Consider the following 19,081-nt stretch of genomic DNA (forward strand, 5'->3'; position numbering starts at 1 on the left):
GCTGGCAGCAGTGCAGAGGTGTTTAGAAAATTAAGTGAAGTAGGAGGCCACGGGATTAGAGCTTCAACCTGACCTATGTATAAACACGGGTTCATTTGTGCACACGTTTTTAGAGCAAGCCATGCCTGCTCTACAGTGTTTGCAAGCTGTTCTGTTGCTCAACACAAAATTAATTGCTGATTTTTTTTCCACATTTAGATCTTGTTTTAGAAGCTGCAGTAGAAAATACTAATGTTACTTAAGCTTTTGTACCCCACTCCCTCCCTAGGACCAAGCCGTAATGAAGATGATGGCAGAAATTTTAGCTATCAGTGAGTTTTTTTTCTCTGTTGGCCTCTAAAAACATTAAATAAGTGTAATTCAGTAAGTGACACTGTACGCTGAGGGAACACTGGTGGTGTTTGTTTTACTTGGGGCACTGTGTTCATATAATGACTGGGACATACTCTGAGTTAAACGTTCATAATTGAAAGCATTTATGGGAGGAAGTGTTTTGACAAGTGGTGTTTTTGTTACTATCTTGATGCTTTTCTCTGCCTTTCACTTCCAGCATGAAGTGATAACCGGGACTCCTGGCAGCTCTGAAGTAGTTCACAGAACTTAAATCATTGTGCAGAATTGGAAGGGGCACACAGTGCATAGGGGGATACAGAAATACAGAAGCCTGGTGGTTCTCAGTTCGTGCCAGTGCTATAGGCATTCCAACCCTGCAGCAGACTAAGATATCCCCCCCTACCCACCCATTCAGGTAATGTCTGTAGGAATTAGAAGACATCTACTAGTCTGTTTCCCTTACGTGGTAAGGTTACTCAGCCCCTTCTTAACAGTTTTTGGGATAAATAAAAGCCTATGGCTATGCCTTAGACTGTTCTTTATAGAGCCACACCAGAGTTTCCAAAAGCCCTTGCAAAGTTCGCTACAGGCTCAGGAAGACCTTGTAAGTATGCACATTTGAAAGGAGGACAAAGCACCTTGGCTAGCAAAACCTTAAGTGTCGGTCTACACACACACATTAAGAAATGTGCCACGTCCGCAGATAAGCGTGGGTCACGTGACGCTCACTTAGACCTTGATTGTGTATGATAGACAAGGATAAAATAGACCTCAACCGTCAGATCCCATGATAGTCTTAGCTGCGAGTTCACTCTGGACTCTTCCTGTCACAGGGCAAGTGTGGCTGGTGCACATGGGGTCACGGCTGCAGACCAGAGTCAGCCCTGGATAGATGTCTCCTGGGACTGCTGCCCTACTTGGGAACTTTCAGATGGTTCCTCTTGGACCTGTTTGCTTATTTTCTTATGAGCCGAAATTGGCTTTAGCAAAAGTGACTGCCTAAAGAGATAAACACTAAAGACTTTGGTGGCGTTTCAAAAATAATTCTGAAGGCTTTATGTCTCATAGAAATTAAAATAAAGATAATTTTGTTCACTATAATAGACATGTTAATGGAAACCATTTCCTATTTAAAAGTAGGTTTGGAAGAGCCAGTTAAAAAGAAAAATTATCAGGCGCCTGCTATCATGTATTCAATCAGTGCAACAATTCACAGTCAAATGCCTGCTGTGTCAACCCTCAAAGATTGAAAATTACAAGGAAAAGATTGTATAGCCCTATACCATTTCTTTAAAAATGTGGCATTTTAGCCTGGCACATGGTTTTTATAAGTCACCATATATTTATTTACTTAGAAATTCAGATTAAGGCCTGGTAGGATTGTTGCTTTGGCGTCTTTTTTTGTGGAGGAACTATGGACCTAGAAGCGTAGGTTTTCAGCAGGCCGACTCATCCCTGCTTCAGCTTCCCCTTCCAGTTAAGCATCCTGATTGTGATTTATCAGAGTAGCACATGCTGTTCACTGCATCTGGATGGACAGAACAGGAAGCCTGGCAATCCTCCCTTACCTGGAATGTGGTGTCTCAATCAGGACAGCCGTGCCCATCCCAATTTGCTGCTTGGGGGCAGGCATTTCTTAAAGACAACTGAAAAACTGATTGCGGTGTTGGGGACACAGTAGATGTTTGTGGTCACACGATTTCCTCCTAACAAAATACAACTTCACCCCAGAAGTGAACACTGAGAAAATGGATCACGGGTATTGACAAAAGACTCGAGAACCAATCCTTGACTCAAACCAATCATGTTTCTGTTTGCAGGATGAGGAGAGAGCTTGGCACTAGTCTGAGAAAGAAGGGCTCTCGAGCTTTGGGGGCTAGCCACTGTAGAAGGCCAGAGCCAAGCTGTTCTTTAATTGTATCTGTAAATATCTGAACAGCAGAAGGTAAAACGGTGAAGGCTACAGTAGGAAACATGACTCAAGGATGCCTCCCTAGAGGAGTTCAGGTATGTAGGTCATGCCTCCCAGTCGCCATTTGCTTGAAATCACCACATCTTGAGGGACAGAATAGGAAGCCTCAGCCATTCCTTCGCCCAATCCCCTTCATGATGTTGGGGACTGAAGGTTCAGTGGCACTCTATTAAATGGGTAGGAACCATCTTGTACAACATTAAGGGTCTCCTCGGTGTCCAACAGTACAAAGCCTCTTGCCCTTAGAGAGTCAGGTGCTCTAGTGGCCAGGTTTTGATTCAGAATAGGAACTGCAGTGCCCTGAGGCTGAGAAAGCTCTACTAGAGCTTTCTTCTCTGCCCTGGAAGAACCCCTTGGCAAAATCAGCTTCACTACGTACATCAAGAGTATTAGACAAGAATTAAAACAGCTTCAGTCCTAGCCCTCACTGTAAAAAAGAGCTGGTTTTTGTCCAGTGCAGAACTGTCCACACACAGCCTTGACGATGTTCTATTTGAAACTGGTGTGTCTGGAATGACCAGTGGCACTGTGCCATCCTGTGATCTGTCACTCCCAACTAATCCCTCTATTTGACTGTATCTCAGGAATCTGGTACCCTAGGACCTGGAAGCCAGAGCCTTGCTGCAATGGGCTGCTAGCCCTAGATGCTGGAGACACACAAAACACTTGTCACCTTCCCCTTGGAGGAGGAATGGAAGAAAAAAGAAAGAAAAAAATGTCCAGTCTATGAAAAGCAAAATAATAAAAATAAAAAAGGCTTGGAAATCCACATAATCCACATAAACCGAAATGCTACGGAGCAAGTGAGAGCCTGAGCGTTAAGAACAGAAACAACATGGCGACGCACTTCGCTGGAGCCATTGTTGATGCCTTCTGTGGCCAGTCCTGGAGCATCTGGAGCCTGTGCATCCTTAATCCACAGTGCCATCATGACCGCTCAGGCCAGGAATGGAGCCCATGACCTCTATGCAGTCTTGCCCTTCCTTGGACCCTTTATCTGCAGAGGACATTAGAGCTCTGGAGTTTTGCCCCACAGGGCAGGACTTCGGGGCCTGAGTGCCTGTTAAAGCGAGGTTTCATTGGTGTGTGGCCTGGAATTCTCTTCCTCCAGCAGAGCTATTCTTTGCTTGAGCATTCTCACTTGGGTCTCGTGTCGTTCCACCATAGCCATCATCTGAGATTCCAATTTCTTCAGCTTGTTTTGATGCTTCTTCTTTGCTTTCTCATAGGCAGCCACCAGGTTACTGTGTGGGAACAGAGGGAAGTGAGTAGATTCATACTAAGGAATGAGTGACACCCTGTCCTGTGTGGCACTGGGGAGCACAGCGGCCTCTTCGGTAGGGATCCAAAGTCCAGAGATTAGAAACTGCACAGTACTGGGATTCTGGCGTAGGCATACTAATCGAGTCCCAGGCTGTATGTTGTGTTAGCCTAGAGGGACCAACCAGTAGCCCAAACTGGCCACGTCCAAAACAGGTAAGAAAATCAAATAAAGACACTAGGTACTTGTTTCATGGTTGCTAGCTGCAGATGGTCAAGTATAAGTGACAGAAAGTGTTCTCTCACCCAGGAGAAGGGCAGCAACTTTGCAGTGCTTTGGACTGTACGGAAATGATGTCCGCTCAGCACTGGCTCTGGACCGCTGCCCACTGTAGCAAGACTGAAAACAAGCCCAGGTATGTCTACTGTTCTCTCTGCTCCAAAATAGAACATAAGCTCCCTTCAGGTACACTGTGTTACCCTAGCTGGAGTCCCTAAAGTGTGACTTGAGGACACACACACCCTTTCGGAACCCTAAAACTCTCGTTCAGGGAGTCTTAAGTTGATGGCAAAGCAGACTGAAATCCAGGTGATCTATTAAGGTAGGCATTTTTACAAAATTCAAATGTGCCATTCTAATTACAATTTGGAAAGCAGTTTTTCATAATAGTGTGATGTCTACTAAGCTTGAATTTTACAAATGAATACTTTTAAAAGTATCTCAGCTTTAGTTCTTGATATAATAAGTATCAATAGATATAGACACAGTGGTTCTGGAGTCCCTACTTTTTAAAATATATAAAGATCATGTACCCCAAAGGTTTGAGACTCTTAACTTAGAGTCTAGAGTACCTTAAACTGTCCCATTGGATGAGGTATTGTTCTAATGGATGGTTTGATTGCGTTTGAGCCAGTATTTTCAGTTGGCAGACTTTTTTTTTTTTTTTGGCCTGAATTCTCAGAATATTATAGAAAACATCAAGAGACCACACCAGACTTCATTTTCCTAAGCCCATCTCATCGGAAATGGTGTATAACTTTACTTCCCTGGGTTTCTGGTCAGCTGTATTGCAGACCCTATACTTACTTCCCAGGAGACACAGGGAAAGATCTCCGGGCCCCACGGGAGGTTGGTTATTTTTTTTGTTTTACTTTTACCTGTTGGCCCGCTTCAGGTCATTAACAAACTCTGCTGACTGCTGGTGTCTGATCTCACTGCTTTTGGTGAGTCTCTCCAAGGCGCTGACCAGCTCTTGAACTCTGGCCTTCAGTTTCTTCTCCCTGTATTAGAGAGACCGCAGCAGCCATCAGTAGGCAGCCGTGATGGAGGGAAGGAGGCAGGGGGAGCTGGCCAAGGTAACAGAGTGTGGCTGGCTCAGAACTGCCCCTCCAGGACCACTCAGACATCAGGAGAGAAGTATGGACACCGGGAAACTATGTCACTTATTTGAAGATGCAAAAATCGGCCACACCTCAAACTTGGGCTCTTTCGGCTGTTTTGAGAGGGACGGACCTCTAGTAAGAGTGAGGGCGTAGGTGAGTTGCCAGGACCCCAACAATGCCATCTGAAGTAACTGCGAATCTAGTGTGGAAGCCAAGAGATACCATGTAAGTGTAAAATGGATACTGCAGTTTGAAACTTCAATAATAATAAAGTTAAATATCTCAATTTTTAAAACCCTGACAACATGCCAAAATATTGCTATATTGAGTTAAATATAACAGTGCTAGGAATTGAGCAAGTGGTATCTACGCTCTATGCTGTTAGAATTAATTTCACATGTTTTGCATCTTTAATAGACTCTAGGAAATGTAAAATGATGTATGCGACTTGTAGCTCAGACGACTGTAGAAAAAGAATTATGGGGACATAAGAAGGGAACCCCTCACCCAACTGCTTGAAGCCTCTTGCTGATGAATCAAGAACTCAGCTCAGCACCTCTCTCCCTTCCCAGCCGCAGACAAGGAAAGAACATTTACCAACCCCTTGTGCAGACCAAGTGCCTGTGTTTTACATCATCAGCCTGAGATCCTAAAGTACTGGAGTCGCCCTGTCACTTATTGAAGTGATAAATGGGAGTGGGGTGGATTTCTCTCTTATTTGAGAGAAACCAAAGGGGCAGGGATGGTTAATTTTGAGATAGCCGTGACTCCTCTGCCCCACACCCCTGAGCGTGTTTGGTGCTCTGCTGCTCGTCCTTGATGAGCACACCCTAGACCTGGCTATGCCTTTCTGTGTGGGTGCAGGTAGAGTTAGTTCGAAGATTCTTACTCCGCTGCCTGCCGGCCAGTCCTGAGATTCCTGGGCCAAAGCCGGGGATCTGGGCCTGGCCCCAGTTGAGGTCCCTCGGAAACTAAGGGGACTTCTCTGGCTCTTTTCCTACTCACGGGATGACTTGGAAAATCTAAGAATCCACGTGCCTGTCTCGGTCATTCTGAACTCCCCACCTCTAACGTCCTGTTCCTTCCAGTTTCCAACTTACTGTGCTTGGCTGTCGGAACGGGAAGAATTTACATGGTTTTTGTATGTAGAATAGAATGCCAATGCAAGCATTTTCTTTGGCTTCACACATGAGAAAATTAAATACAAATTGCTGCCTCAGTACAGATGCGTTCACAGTGTTCCGGGGATTACCTGGAATTGCACAATCTCTTGGGGTTTTTTGGTTTTGTTTTCTTTTGCTGTGAATACCAGGTAAAAACAGAATAACTATATATTGAATAGGACTCAAAGACCAACTGTCCAGTTAAGGTTTATGTTATGGGTCTTCCCGCTCCAGTATTTAGCACCCTCATCTGAAAATGGAATATTTATGGTCATAAAAGGTGGTGTCTTACCACAAAGGAGGAGGTTCCAAGCAGTGGAGTCCCAACAAAGCATTTATGAGGTGGGGTTATCGGTACTAAGGAAAGCCAGGTCAGCTGGCCTGTAAGATGGGGCAGGAGCTGGTAAACAGGCCTCTGAGGTAAGACTTGCCCAGGGACTGGCAGCCAGAATTGCAGCTGTACACAAGCGGGAGAACTGAGTGTCCTCTAAGGCCAGGAGAAGTGATTTGTGACTCAGCTAAGTCTCAGGTGAGCATCTATGAAGTCCTGCGGAGGTCCTGAGTGGTTTGACAGCAGGCCATGGAGCCACTCACAAGAACTGAATCCAGATCAAACAGCAACGAGTCACAGCCATGCACCTACAGGCCGGGTTCCTCCAGGAACCGTCTACTCAGGTCACTCCTGTCTTCCTCGCCTGCCAGTCAGCACTCCACAGAAATGACTCACCAAGCCAGGAACAACAGTCAGTGCCCTGACTGTATCTTACTGTATCGTGACCCTCTGGGCTGTCGGTCAGTGCAGTGCCCAGAGTCCATCTGCGTCTTTGTTTCCCTGTTTCCCTCTCTACTCCGCTTCTGAACATTGGGAATCACTCAGGACTTTGGTCAGACTAGATTTTTGTCTCTTACCTTTCTTTTTGTCCACTGCCATTTATTTTCCTTAAAACTGTATGGCCAAAATCTTGATCTCCGGGCCTTTCCTCGGATCTCTAGGCTTCGGCATCATTAGCTTAATTTCCAGAGAACTTTTGAAATTCGACACTAAGTCACGCTTCTTGTGTTATTTACCATGTGTACAGTCCCAGCCAGACCCTTCCATCACCACCTAACTACATTTATCACCAAATGTACCCCAAGTCTTAACTTCATGCCCCCTTCTCTCACCGCCACCAACAGGTCCAAACTGCCATCCTGTCTACCTAGATAAGCATAGCAGGCGCTAACCTCCTTCTCTGCTTCCACACAGATCCCCTACTGATCTGGCTTCACACAGCAACCAGGTCAGAATACTTCCCTCTGGTGCCTTCTACTGAAACTTGGAAGGATGTATGTGGGCTCATCTCCACTTTCAAGGCTCTGCCCTGGGATGGTCTCCCAATCCTTGGCTCGTTCTTCTGTTTAAATATCACTCTCAGGCCACCGTCAGCAGTGGACAAGTGGCCCAGAGACAGGACGTGACAGCACTCTGCCTCTTCCTTCGCGTTAGTCACCGCCAGCTAGAGGTACCATGGCTTGCCCAGATCCCGTCGATCTCTTTCTCCTTCGTGCCCACCATCTTATTCTCCTAGCTGCTTGCATTTAGACTATCCAGGCAGCAGATAACAGCTATCCTTAAGTCCTTTTCCAGGATAAAATCACTTCTCACAGAAGCCTTTGACACCAGCATGACTCTTGTGCTCACTAAACAAATGAGTGACTCGACCGAGGCCCTGTCCAGGTGCTGCAGCGCTGGCTGGCGTCCACACCCTGAGATCTTCCAGCAGAGCCTGGGTGCTTAGGCGCCTGCTAACGAAGCTTGGGACTCACATAGGGGATAAGTAGAATGTACAATAAACAGGACTCTGCTTAAGAGCACGGACAGGTGGCATCAGGATTATGTGTCCCCAGATAACGAGGTTCTCCAGTTCTTCTGTCTGAGCTAAGCTGAAGTTACCAGGAATTAAAGCAGGAGGAGAATAGCAGCCGGTCCTTTCGCCCAGATTCTGAGGAACATGTTTTTAGTGTTCAGGAGATGAACTTGGCAGGATCATGGGCACAATGCTACCTTGTCCGTGACTGCCATGTACCAGGGCGCTCCTCACCACTTGGCCTTTATGCTGTTCCGGGTGAGGCTGCCAACTCTGGGCTTTTGAAACACTAGACAATGACAAAGGACATCTCGATGACTCGGGGAACACCCACTTCAAACTCCTGGGTGGGTGTCAGTCTTTACCTCCCCTGGCTCTGGGCCTCAGCAATTTATTTCCATGATAATGAATCCACAGGCCCACTCTGTATTTCATTAACATCCTGCAGATCCATGTTGCATTTATGGAATATTTTGGCGCCACTCCTACGCTTGATTGCTGCTATAAATCAGCTGAATGTGAGGAATCAGCTAGTATAAATTTTTTAAAAGGCATCTTTCGAAGTCACGCTCCTACTAACAAGTGGAAATCCTGCTGCTCTTGGCTCAGGGGTACTGCTGCTGAGAAGCCTTACGCCCGGATTGCCCACGTTTCTCCTCACCCATCCCCTTAGGTATATGGGTTAGAAGAATATTCATGCATAGCTACTGAAACAAATAGCATCTTTTTCTCCCTCTTGGCCAAGATTCCACAGTATGTTCATGATGTTGCAACAGCCAAGTGCTCCAAGAACACTGATGGGCCCTTAGCACCGTTGCGGACTCAGAGAAGATACCCAGGGTGATGACTAAGTGATGTGGGTTTCCAGAGGTTGAATAGGAGGGGACTGGGGCCGAGGCTCAGAAACACTATTTATCTGGAATGGCTGGGTTATAAACTGGGTTGAGAAGCATTTGAAGCACGCGACTTGAGGTGTAGTGATGACCATGACTGCTGTGTCTTCCTGCCCTGGTGACCCAGCACTGTCGGCGCACGCACCCTCGTCAGAAGTGAACGTGAAGGTATTTGGTGATGGTGGTAGACACTGCTTTCCAGTGTGGAGGAAGAAAAGCTTCGTTCATGTGAATCAGCAAGACCTCATCAGCACAGGCTGCCAACCTCCAGGTCTGACCTGAGGAAGTTTGCCTCCCAAAGCACTTAGCTTGCCCCCAGGTTATGGTGGTCATAGGAGCTCAGGGGTTCCCAATCTTCCCAGACCAGTACGTACTGTGGAGGTAGCATCCTTCAGAATGAATACAGGAGTGGGTTGGCCTTGCCTCTTGGTGCAAACCCGACTCTGCCTTTTGTGTGCCTTGAGGTGTTTCTCTCTCTCTCCCTCTCTCTTCTCCTCCTCTCCTCGTCTCTCCATCCTCTCTATATATCTCTCTCTCTCTCTCTCTCTCTCTCCCTCTCTCCCTCTCTCCCTCTCTCCCTCTCTCCCTCTCCTTCTCCCTCTCCCTCTCTCTCTCTCCTCCACCCCCCCACATAGCATTTCCCTAGTCTCACTGGGTGACCTTGGAGGTCACTCAGCTTTGCTCTTCCAGTCCTGCCCCCAATCACACAGAGCACCTGCCTCAGCTTCCATGACTCAGATGGGGAAGCAGCTGGCTACTCTGGTCAGCCGTGCTAGGTCCTTGAGGGCAGCCTAGGCACATCTGCACAGAGAAGAGCCATCTCTGAAAAGCCCCTTTCTGCGGCTGCCATTTTCCAATTCACTTTGGTAGAAAGATCTCTCTGCCAAATTTTATTAGGGCCTGCTGGATCCTAGTAAGAGATTTCAGGCGGGGAAATATTCATAGCTCACACTAAAAGTCACATCACCCTGATTAGAAAGCATCTTTCCTGCCCCAGCCAGGGCGGGGGGTATTTTAGGGCCACACCAGCAGCCATACAGCATACTAGATGTTAGTATAAACAAAGGGCACAAAACCAGGCCAGATGGAAGTCATATAAGAAGCATGGGACTCTGGGTTAGAGAGATGACTCAGCGGTTGAGAGTACTGGCTGCTCTTCCAGAGGTCAGCAACCACATGGTGGCTCACAGCCATCTATAATGAGATCTGGTACCCTCTTCTGGCATGCAGACATACATGCAGGAAGAACACTGTATACATAAGTAAATCTTAAAAAAATAAAATAAAAAGAAATGTTTTGTATCCAAAAGAAAAAGGACATGTCAAGAGGCTCAAGGGTGAAAGCCTACCAGAAATCAAAACCGGGTGGGAATGGGCAGTAAGACAGGTGGAGAACCTGGTGTTACAGATGCCTGGCTCTCCCTGCGAAGGGATCAGCACTCCTCCCTCCACCCTAAGCCCCACTGTTCTACTCAGCAGGAAGCAGGGCCCAGAGAGCTCTTCTCCCAGGAAAGAGAACTGAAAACACCAGCAATACACCCCTCAGCCTATGCCACTCAGCCTGCTAGGGACCAGATGGAAAAGGTGTTTGTTTTCATTCCAGTTTTAAAGTTAGAAACATCCCCTAACCTCAGTCTTCTGGTGTCTGGACTGTGCTCCTTCATGAAATGACGATTCCCGTTTCAAAGCTGTATTTACGGTCTAATTATGTTATTTTCCTTTTTCCTCTGGCTTCTCTGGTTCTTTCTTGGCTCCATAGATCTGGCTCTTGATTAGAAATCCATGCTAACTGACTTACGGCTGGTTATTGGGAATCTATCTTGACAGGGGATAAATGAAATCTCTTTATGTTTAGTCAGCACAACCTGCATCCTTCTGGTGCCAGCAAAAGCCTCTGGGGCTTTGGGAATTTGAAAAATGTACGAGCCCAGTTTACAAATACAATCTCTACATGGCTCCCCCACTGGACCCAGAGAGTGGATTTTCATCCCAGTCTTTGGCACAAGGAAGTTAGTGCATTTGTTCAGGCATGTGCCCATCTTCTGCCCCAGGTAGAGCAATCTCAATGGAGCAACCGCCCAGGAGGTACTTGCAAAGTAAATGCAGGGCCATTCCAACTTGGAAAGAAAGTCTGAGAGACTGAGCGAGCCAGGAAGGTAGGAAAGGCCCTCACAAGGTCACCTTCAGTCAACTGGGAGTCCATGGTATAAGACACACAAGGGATCATAGTGGGATCAAGTTAGCTGAGTGTGCACTGTCAGAATTTCCCATGGCAAATCCCTAAGAAGTAATAGGGAAAGAATTCTGTAAAACTCCTTAAGCTTTTTAGAAAGGAGCTAATGCTCCTGTGTATCAGAAACCAGGAATGACCAGGAAAAGTGAAAGGCAGACGATTGTCATCTTCCTAAAAGAGAAAACCTCAACTGAGAAAAAGCCCCTGCAGTGGGAACGAGAGTCAGGGGGATCTGAATGGAATCAGAGTGCCAGCTGTTTCAACAAGACAGGGCCAGACTGGGTCAGCTAGACTGATTCACAGACTGTCAGCCAGCAGGGACAAACAGTGTGGTTGGTGAACTGCCACACGAGGTAGACAGAACCTCATGGAAATATGCCGAGAGAGAGGGAGACGTGGAGCTCAATCTGATCGCCATGCTGGATGGCGCTGGTGCACACCTTTAATCCTAGCACTTGGGAGGCAGAGGAAGACGGATCTTGGAGTTGGAGGCCAGCCTGGCCTACAGAGTGAGTTCCAGGACAGTAAAGGCTATGCAGAGAAACCCTGTTTTGAATAAACAAAGCAAACGAAACGAAAGGAATACAAGTCCACAAACCAGAAACAGCAAGTAAACGTTTGGGCACAGCTCCAAGAGAACAGGCGGCTAGGGACAAAATGAAATTGAAGAATAAATACAATAAATATCCTCAAAGATACAAGAGGACATTGCTTAATTTATAAAGACGATTTCAGCACCAAAATTAATAAACACGAACTGAATAAACTAAGCCACCACAGCAGCTACAACCAAAGATGAAGTGAGCTGCAAAATCCAGCTGACAGTCACTCTCTATGACATGCCACCGTGTGTTTCACATGCTACATACAGACATGGGGTGCAACAGATACATGCAACTACTGAGAGCTTGAGTTTTGATTGGTTTGGTCTTGGGAAGTAATATAGGTATAAAATGCATATCAGATTGAAGTGTGTGGGGTATAGTGGGTTAAATAAGATATTTTTAATTGACTTTTCATGTAAGTACTAGAAAACGTTAAGATACTGCTATGTTGGACAGACATACTCTGGGCTCCGAAGCAGCGGGGGAGTTAGGTTGTGAAAGACAGATCTAAGTGCACTGGCATCTCTTTCTCTTTGGAAAAGGAGTCAAATGTGGGAGAAGAAACACTGAAATATCGGAGTAAAATGTCTAAGAACTGAGGAAAGACACGAGGCCTCCCTCCCAGTGGCAAGGGCTCCTGATGCTGAAGAATGCAGTCCCACTAAAGATGTCTAGAAAGGGGAGGATGGCGGCTTTGGTTATCACCAGTTACCAAATCTGGAAGAATCTAGTCAATGTGGCAACGTGCAAACCAGCAAAAAAAATTTTACGTGCAAATAGAATGACTGTCTATTTGCCAACATCCAGCAATCACTTTTCAAAATAGCAGGTCTTTCCATTTCTAGCCTGCAATGTTGGGGCACAAGTAAGGAATATTAGTGCCTTCTTCTATCCAGGAAGTCCAGTATGACCCTGGAAGGGCTGGAATGAGCAGCCGCCATCAGTGTGCCAAGAAGCCCTCGCAGCAGAAAGCAGCAGCATGGGGGCTTGAGGGTTGCTTACCGTCGGATGGCACTGGCAAACTCTGTGGCCAGGTCACTGTCACTGTTTGTCCTTACTTCAGCCAAGGACAAAGCTGGGGAGGCAGCATCAGCACACTCCTGAGGAGAGCAAACATAGTCACTGTCAGATGCGAGGCAAAGCCCAGGGCACTTCAACGGCCATCACCACTGTGGGGTACAAGACAGCAATGCCATGCCTGTGGGACCCATGGTCCAACTGGTGGAAAGCCAGGCAGCAAATCTGACTGTCTCCTCTGTTCCCCGATTTCCTGTTACCTTCATGTGCTACCCTGAATGAGGAAAACCCCTGAGGGACACTTACTGCACTGGCACAGGTCTAAGTTTGCCACATGCCACTACTCCCTTGTCACTAGGAAGGACCCTCCAAGGCAGCTCTACTACCTACCATTGTCTTCACCCACCACAGGAGAAACCCAGGCACTGGGGTTACCCTGCCCAGTTACTAGCTGGAAGCTGGCAGATCTGGACCTCAAAGCCAGGCCCTCTGGCCCCATGTGAGTCTCTTTAGAAGGCAAATATCCATGTGTCCTTGCTAACACATACCGGCTCGCTTTCTCCAGATGGGGGAGCTTTGTTATGTTCCACGTAATCATAAAACTCAGGTGAACAAGAGAAAAACAAGTCCCCCTTCCCTCTCCTAGGAGCCCCATGCAGCAGCATCACACAGAGACTTTGTGTCATGGTTTAACAGACAAGGGATGTAAGGCCAGAACTCTTGAAGTGACAAGAAAGCATTAGCCACGTCTAAACAAGAAAGCGATTTTCTCTGCAGATATGCTAAGCAGTGGGTGTCCTGTAAAATGAGGCGGCTGGCGCTAGGGGCCAGGGACCAGGGATAGACACTGATGATGTTGTGTTCCAGGCCTGAGAATAGGAAGCTTATTCTGTGTGACAGGAGACAGACTGTGAAGAGAGATATAACACAATGGCACTAAAGTCCCTATGGCAGGAGACACACCTGCCCCTTAGCCTACTCTAAAAGACTGTGGCCCTCTTCCAGGGGGGTGCCTGAGCGTAGCCTGGCCAATGTGTTCCCTCTCCTGTGCCATTCACCTGGGTTGCACCTCTCCAAATAACGCTCTCAGAGGCCTAAGACTGTCTAGGAAATAAGTGCAGATTCTAGAAGCTCCTTTACTTTTAATGCATCCACAGTTGATGTTAGCATTTCATAAGACTCCCTGCCTTGCCCACAGGGCCTTTTGATATATGACAATGTCTGTTTCATGCAGACAAGAACAGCAGAAAGCCTAATGCAATCTGGATAGGAACTAGGAACAAGCTACATAAGCTGGAGAGAAGCTTCAAAGATAGGCGGGATCACCTACTCCAGGACAGAACAGATGCTCTCGACTCATCTGTGACCTGCCACCTGGATACATACAGTCCATGGACTAGAAATGGTTTGTCCATTTTGAAAGAAAAAAGTTCAAAGAATATTTTGCCACAAGCAATTGAGAGGACACTCAAAGTGCAATGCCTATCAAAGACTCATCACGCACCCTGTCTCACCCAAGTTGCCTGAGGCTTTTGCAGTTTATGTATGCAGGAAACACTGGTTTCCCTTGGGCGGTTGAAGCTGGTTTGATGGACAAACTCCCAAGAATTTTTCTTTCTACCCTGCTCACCAAAAGCTTGGCTCTTTTCTCTGTACTGGCTCCTTCATCCTGAGCAAATAACACCAATGAATAGCCTAGACTCTAGGTCTGAGATGGAAGACTTTAATGAACTAGTACACAAAGCCAGTATCCAAGAGTCAAAATAACCATCTAACTCTGCATTACACACACTGGGGGCACCGAGAACCTCTATTACTTCACTTCTTACAGAGATGCTTTTCAAAGCCGCCTGGCCTGGCCTGGCCGAGAAATGTCTGTGTGTTGAAGCCACTGCAGAGCACAGTACTCTTAGTCAAAATAAATACCCAGAACTGTGAGGAAAGGTTCATTCATGGGCCTTTGGCAAGAACCCACTAAGTCCATTTTACCACACCCGAAGAACATACATAGACAGACTGGCGCTCTGTTGAAGGTTCTGTCCCAAACTGACCAACAAACTTAAAAGGCCACGCAAAGCTTCTGAAGGTAAATGTAACAGAAAATGTCTCCTTAAACCTGGATACAGTTACATGAAGTGCCACCACACAGCCCCCGCCTGAGTGTCACTGCGCTTGATTCCCTTCCATCTCAGGCCTCAGGTCTCCAAGCCTCGCCTCGCTGGAGGCCTTGTTGATCGCCACTCAATCCACTTCAAAAGCCTAGCTCCCACCCCTACTGGGTCCCTGACCATGGCCTCATAGGGCACTGGCGGTTGAAACCTGCATTTGGGACACCCTCTGACTGTACTGTAAACACGGTTGTCCATGGGCCCAGCAGATACTCCTGGACAACAGCAGTTCACCTTAGAAGAGAATAGGTGCGTGGGGTGCATGAGGGCCTCGGGACGTCATGGTCAGCAGTGCGCCGTACTGCGAGTGTCATGGGCTCATCTGCGGGGCAAGGGGGGGACAGCGACGCTGTGTGGCATGCTTCAGATTTTATAGCTACTTAGGAAGCAGCAATCACTTCACACAGTACCAGTGCCTGCCCTTCCGCCCTTCCTCCTTCCCTCTCTCCCTCCCTCCCTAGTACCCCACTTCGCTGGAGACACCCTGCAGTACCTATGACTGCACTGTGAGAAACTGTTTCCATGGCCAGCCAGTCAGCATATGCCTGCAAGTCCTGCATCTGCGCACACTGGTGGTAAGGGGAAGTTTGATATTAGGAATATTGAATGGATGTGCTGAACAGGCGGATAGAATCTGTTAAGGTCTGAACCATTTTGGTTTCTTTCTTTCCAGTGCAGCTGTCGAAGGGAAATACAAAATAACAGGATGATCTTGGATTCTCGCAAAGACCCCTGGGGCGCGGGAGAGGGGCTGCTGTGAATACGAGAGTCTGTGAATATTTTTACTTGAAGCCCGGTCTCTGTTCATACATAGGTTAATCCAAGGCTTCCCTCACACCTACCCTTCCTGCTTCCTAAGGCACTGAGAGCTAGTTGGTGGAGAAGGCAGGAAGTGGCCCGTTAGCAGGGTGTAATTAAGCCCTGTGCCGTTGTTTACAGTAGCAGGGCCTCTCACCTCTGGAATCTTATTTTCCTCATGTAAATGCAGACTGGCACTCCTTGCTCTGACATTTAAGGGAGATAACGCACAGATGACAACATGGAAGTGCCAGCACCTCAACCCAGCGATGGCTGTCGTGGGGCACAGCTAGAAGCCGGGCGAGACCATTGCACAAGCCACTTCTCTGATGAGACAGTGATGTGCAAAAATGCCCAAACTTTGATAAAATGTGAGCTGTTGCTTTTTAATGGGGATTTGGTTTCTTTACAAATATCTTATAACCTCTGGTGCCTGTGTAAACAAGGAAACTGAGGCAACAGCACGAGAGGTGGTTTAAGGTAAAGGCAGAAGGCAATGCCCACACTCAGGGTACCCGCACGCCATCCTGGCCCTACCTTGCCAGGCTTCTCTTTGCCGCTGCTGCTTGTGGAGCTCAGAGAACGCATCCTCTGCTCCTTCTGCTCCTCCACCTCAGACTTGAGGTGCTCGATGTGCACCAGGTAGGCCTGCTCCTGGGCTTCCCTGGTGCTCAGCTTCAGCTCCAGGGCCTTCTTCTCTTTCTCCAGCAGGTACAGCTGTGCCTTCAGCTCAGCCATCTCTTCCTGTGGGACAAAGCACATAAAGCCACTGAGAAGTTTTCCCGGTACATTTGGCTGCTATGCCAAATGAGCGCATAGAAGACCTGGCTATAAGCCATGGTTGACAGTCCAGATATCACTCCCAAAGCTAGGGACGAACTATCTCCCCACATCTGTTTGAAGGGCTGACAGGTAGACAAGCCAGCTGCTTTGTCATCCTGTGGACTAGAATTTCTACATGGGTAGAAATCACAGGCAAGCAGACGTTGCTTTGGTGTAAGGGAAAACCTTTTAAGATGCTGGAGGTCCCCAAATGGACACATTGCCTTGGAGAGAGTCAGTTTTCTGGCATGGAAGGCTAAGGTTGTGGAGGAAATATCCATCCAAAGAGACCTGCCTGGGCTCCTTCCCACTCCCCTTTCACTCCCATGACACCACATTTCATGTCACACTTGTCACTCTGCAGCTGAGCCAGGAGGGTCAAGGAATGCTAATAAGAATAGCATCTGCTTCAGAGGGGCCAAATGAAATTAGCAGGAGCTGTCCCCCACTGGAAATTACCTATCAGATAAGGTTCTTTTGTTTTCTCTGTGCTGGGAATTGAACCGAAGGGCATGTGCATGCTGAGCCGACCCACAGAGAGGTAACTTCTGAAAATCTAAAATGTTTAACTGGTAGTTTTCTTTGAAGTAAGATGTGAATTCAAAATAGGAGAGTGCTAGCCTGGACCAGGAGCCAGAAAACCAGTCTTCCCTGAGCACATAGCATTGTTTATAGAGTCCACAGAAAGTAAACCATTTCATCTTCTGTACGTAAGGTAGCGTTGAGGGGTACCCATCAAGGCTTGTCCTCCTTAGGTACAGACAACATTAGTCACTGTGGTCAGTGGCCTCTCAGAACAGGCTGAACCCATTTTACTATGACGATCAGACATAGCCAGAATGGAAGGGTTTCCGCATGGGAAGCCTCATCTGAAGGCTGTGGCAACTGTGTATGCTGAGCTCATGTGACGGTCACTCTCTGAACACACACACAGCAAGCTTACAGGAAGGAAAGGAGACTGTCTATGGAGTACCAGAAATACTGGTATCAGTCTGCAGTTGAGACTCGCAAGGCGGCTTGAGGCAACAGTTTGCTCTGATTTCCTGGTATCTGTGGTATTATATCCATGAAAGAGCTGGCCGTGGCCTCTGAAGCAGACAGCCATGTTGATACCACCTATGTCAGCAAAGACTCTTTTTTTTTTTAAAATATTTATTTATTCATTATGTATACAGTATTCTATCTGTGTGTATGCCTGCAGGCCAGAAGTGGGCACCAGACCTCATTACAGATGGTTGTGAGCCACCATGTGGTTGCTGGGAATTGAACTCAGGACCTCTGGAAGAGCAGGCAATGCTCTTAACCACTGAGCCATCTCTCCAGCCCCGAGCAAAGACTCTTGAAGTACTGCCTGAATAAAACACTAGGAAACGGCTTTTCTGGGGCTGTGGGGAGGCACCTTGTCATCTCTTAGGCTATCAGTGAGGAAAGAAAAGTTCTTTGGAAAAATCAAAATTCAAGCTTGTATATGGATGACACAAGAATCCTCATGCCAAAACATATTAAAAATGAATACCTGACCTCCGCAATCCACAGGTCACAAGGGATCAGGACAGCCAGAATCCTGGGCTGCGAGACCCCACAGAGACCACGGAGACATATTCTCCAAAGAAGACATGTACATTCCACCCCCAGAGGAGATGGAAAAGAGCCACTCTAAGGGACTCATGGTTAGCATATGCTTTTTGTCTATGTTTGTTTTCTGAGACAAGATTTCTCTGTGTAACAGTCCTGGAAGTTCTAGAGCTCTCGTTGTAGACCAGGTTGGCCTTGACCTCACAGAGATCCTTCTGTCTCTCCCTTTTGAGTGCTGGGATTAAAGAAGAGGGAATTATAAAAGAACCAGGTAGATCATCCAGAGAGGAGTGGGGTTTACTCAAAAGCATTTCTATGCTGAAACAAAATGGTGAATTCCAACATAATTCACTGGCTAGGGAATGTGTGGGTCAGTGCACACTACTGGACACATTAGATAAAAGGAGATGGGGCTGGTTGTCAGTTTTCCAAATCAAGCCCGAACACGGACAACCGCTGCTCTGTGTCCTGAGGTCCATGGTACGGGTTCTCCCAGTTGCTCACCACTTCTACACCTTCAAAAAATGTCCAAGGTGTGCGCGGTTTAATTCAAGTGGCAAAGGCAATATTAGAGCATTCACATACGCACGCATACATGCATGCATGCACACACATCTTTCCTTGGCTAGATTAACAGTAAATCTGTCACAACACACGTTGGCTGAACTATAAAAAGGAAATGTTTAGTCTATGGATAAAAGAAAACATGATGTTTGGAGTGCAAAATAGAGGAACAAGTTAATAGCTTGTGTCACATGGTACAAGAGTCTGCAAAAGAAGCTCCTGACTGGGACACAGTCACTATGCTAATGTACTCAGGGCCAGGCTCACAGGTAGTCCTAAGAACTCAGCTGGAGAAATGTGAGCACTCTGAGCTGAGGGGCTGGATGGAGAAGAGCCAAGTAGCAGGACAGGGGTTAGTACCAAGGAGGGATGCCTGGATTCCCACATCTCTTCCTGCTGCCCGCATCTTCCCTGATTTAAACACCAGCATCTTAGAAAGGTGATGACC

The 19,081-nt window shown here is 47.2% G+C and overlaps 1 protein-coding gene across 7 annotated transcripts in view; it reads right to left on the reverse strand.

Moving 5' to 3' along the window:
• Positions 1 to 223: 223 nt before the first annotated feature.
• Positions 224 to 19,081, reverse strand: part of Mcc (MCC regulator of WNT signaling pathway) — a 292,443-nt gene continuing 273,585 nt past the window's right edge. For all 7 annotated transcript variants that reach the window (XM_038330393.1, XM_038330388.1, XM_038330391.1 and 4 more), the window contains 4 exons: positions 16,210 to 16,416; positions 12,692 to 12,789; positions 4,724 to 4,846; positions 224 to 3,549 (listed from right to left, as the gene is read on the reverse strand). In XM_038330393.1, the coding sequence (XP_038186321.1) occupies positions 3,369 to 3,549; positions 4,724 to 4,846; positions 12,692 to 12,789; positions 16,210 to 16,416 (609 nt within the window). In that variant the 3' untranslated portion in view covers positions 224 to 3,368. The remainder of the gene's footprint in view (positions 3,550 to 4,723; positions 4,847 to 12,691; positions 12,790 to 16,209; positions 16,417 to 19,081) is intronic.

This window comes from Arvicola amphibius, chromosome 5 (assembly GCF_903992535.2).
Source record: "Arvicola amphibius chromosome 5, mArvAmp1.2, whole genome shotgun sequence".
Classification (NCBI taxonomy): Eukaryota; Metazoa; Chordata; class Mammalia; order Rodentia; family Cricetidae; genus Arvicola; species Arvicola amphibius.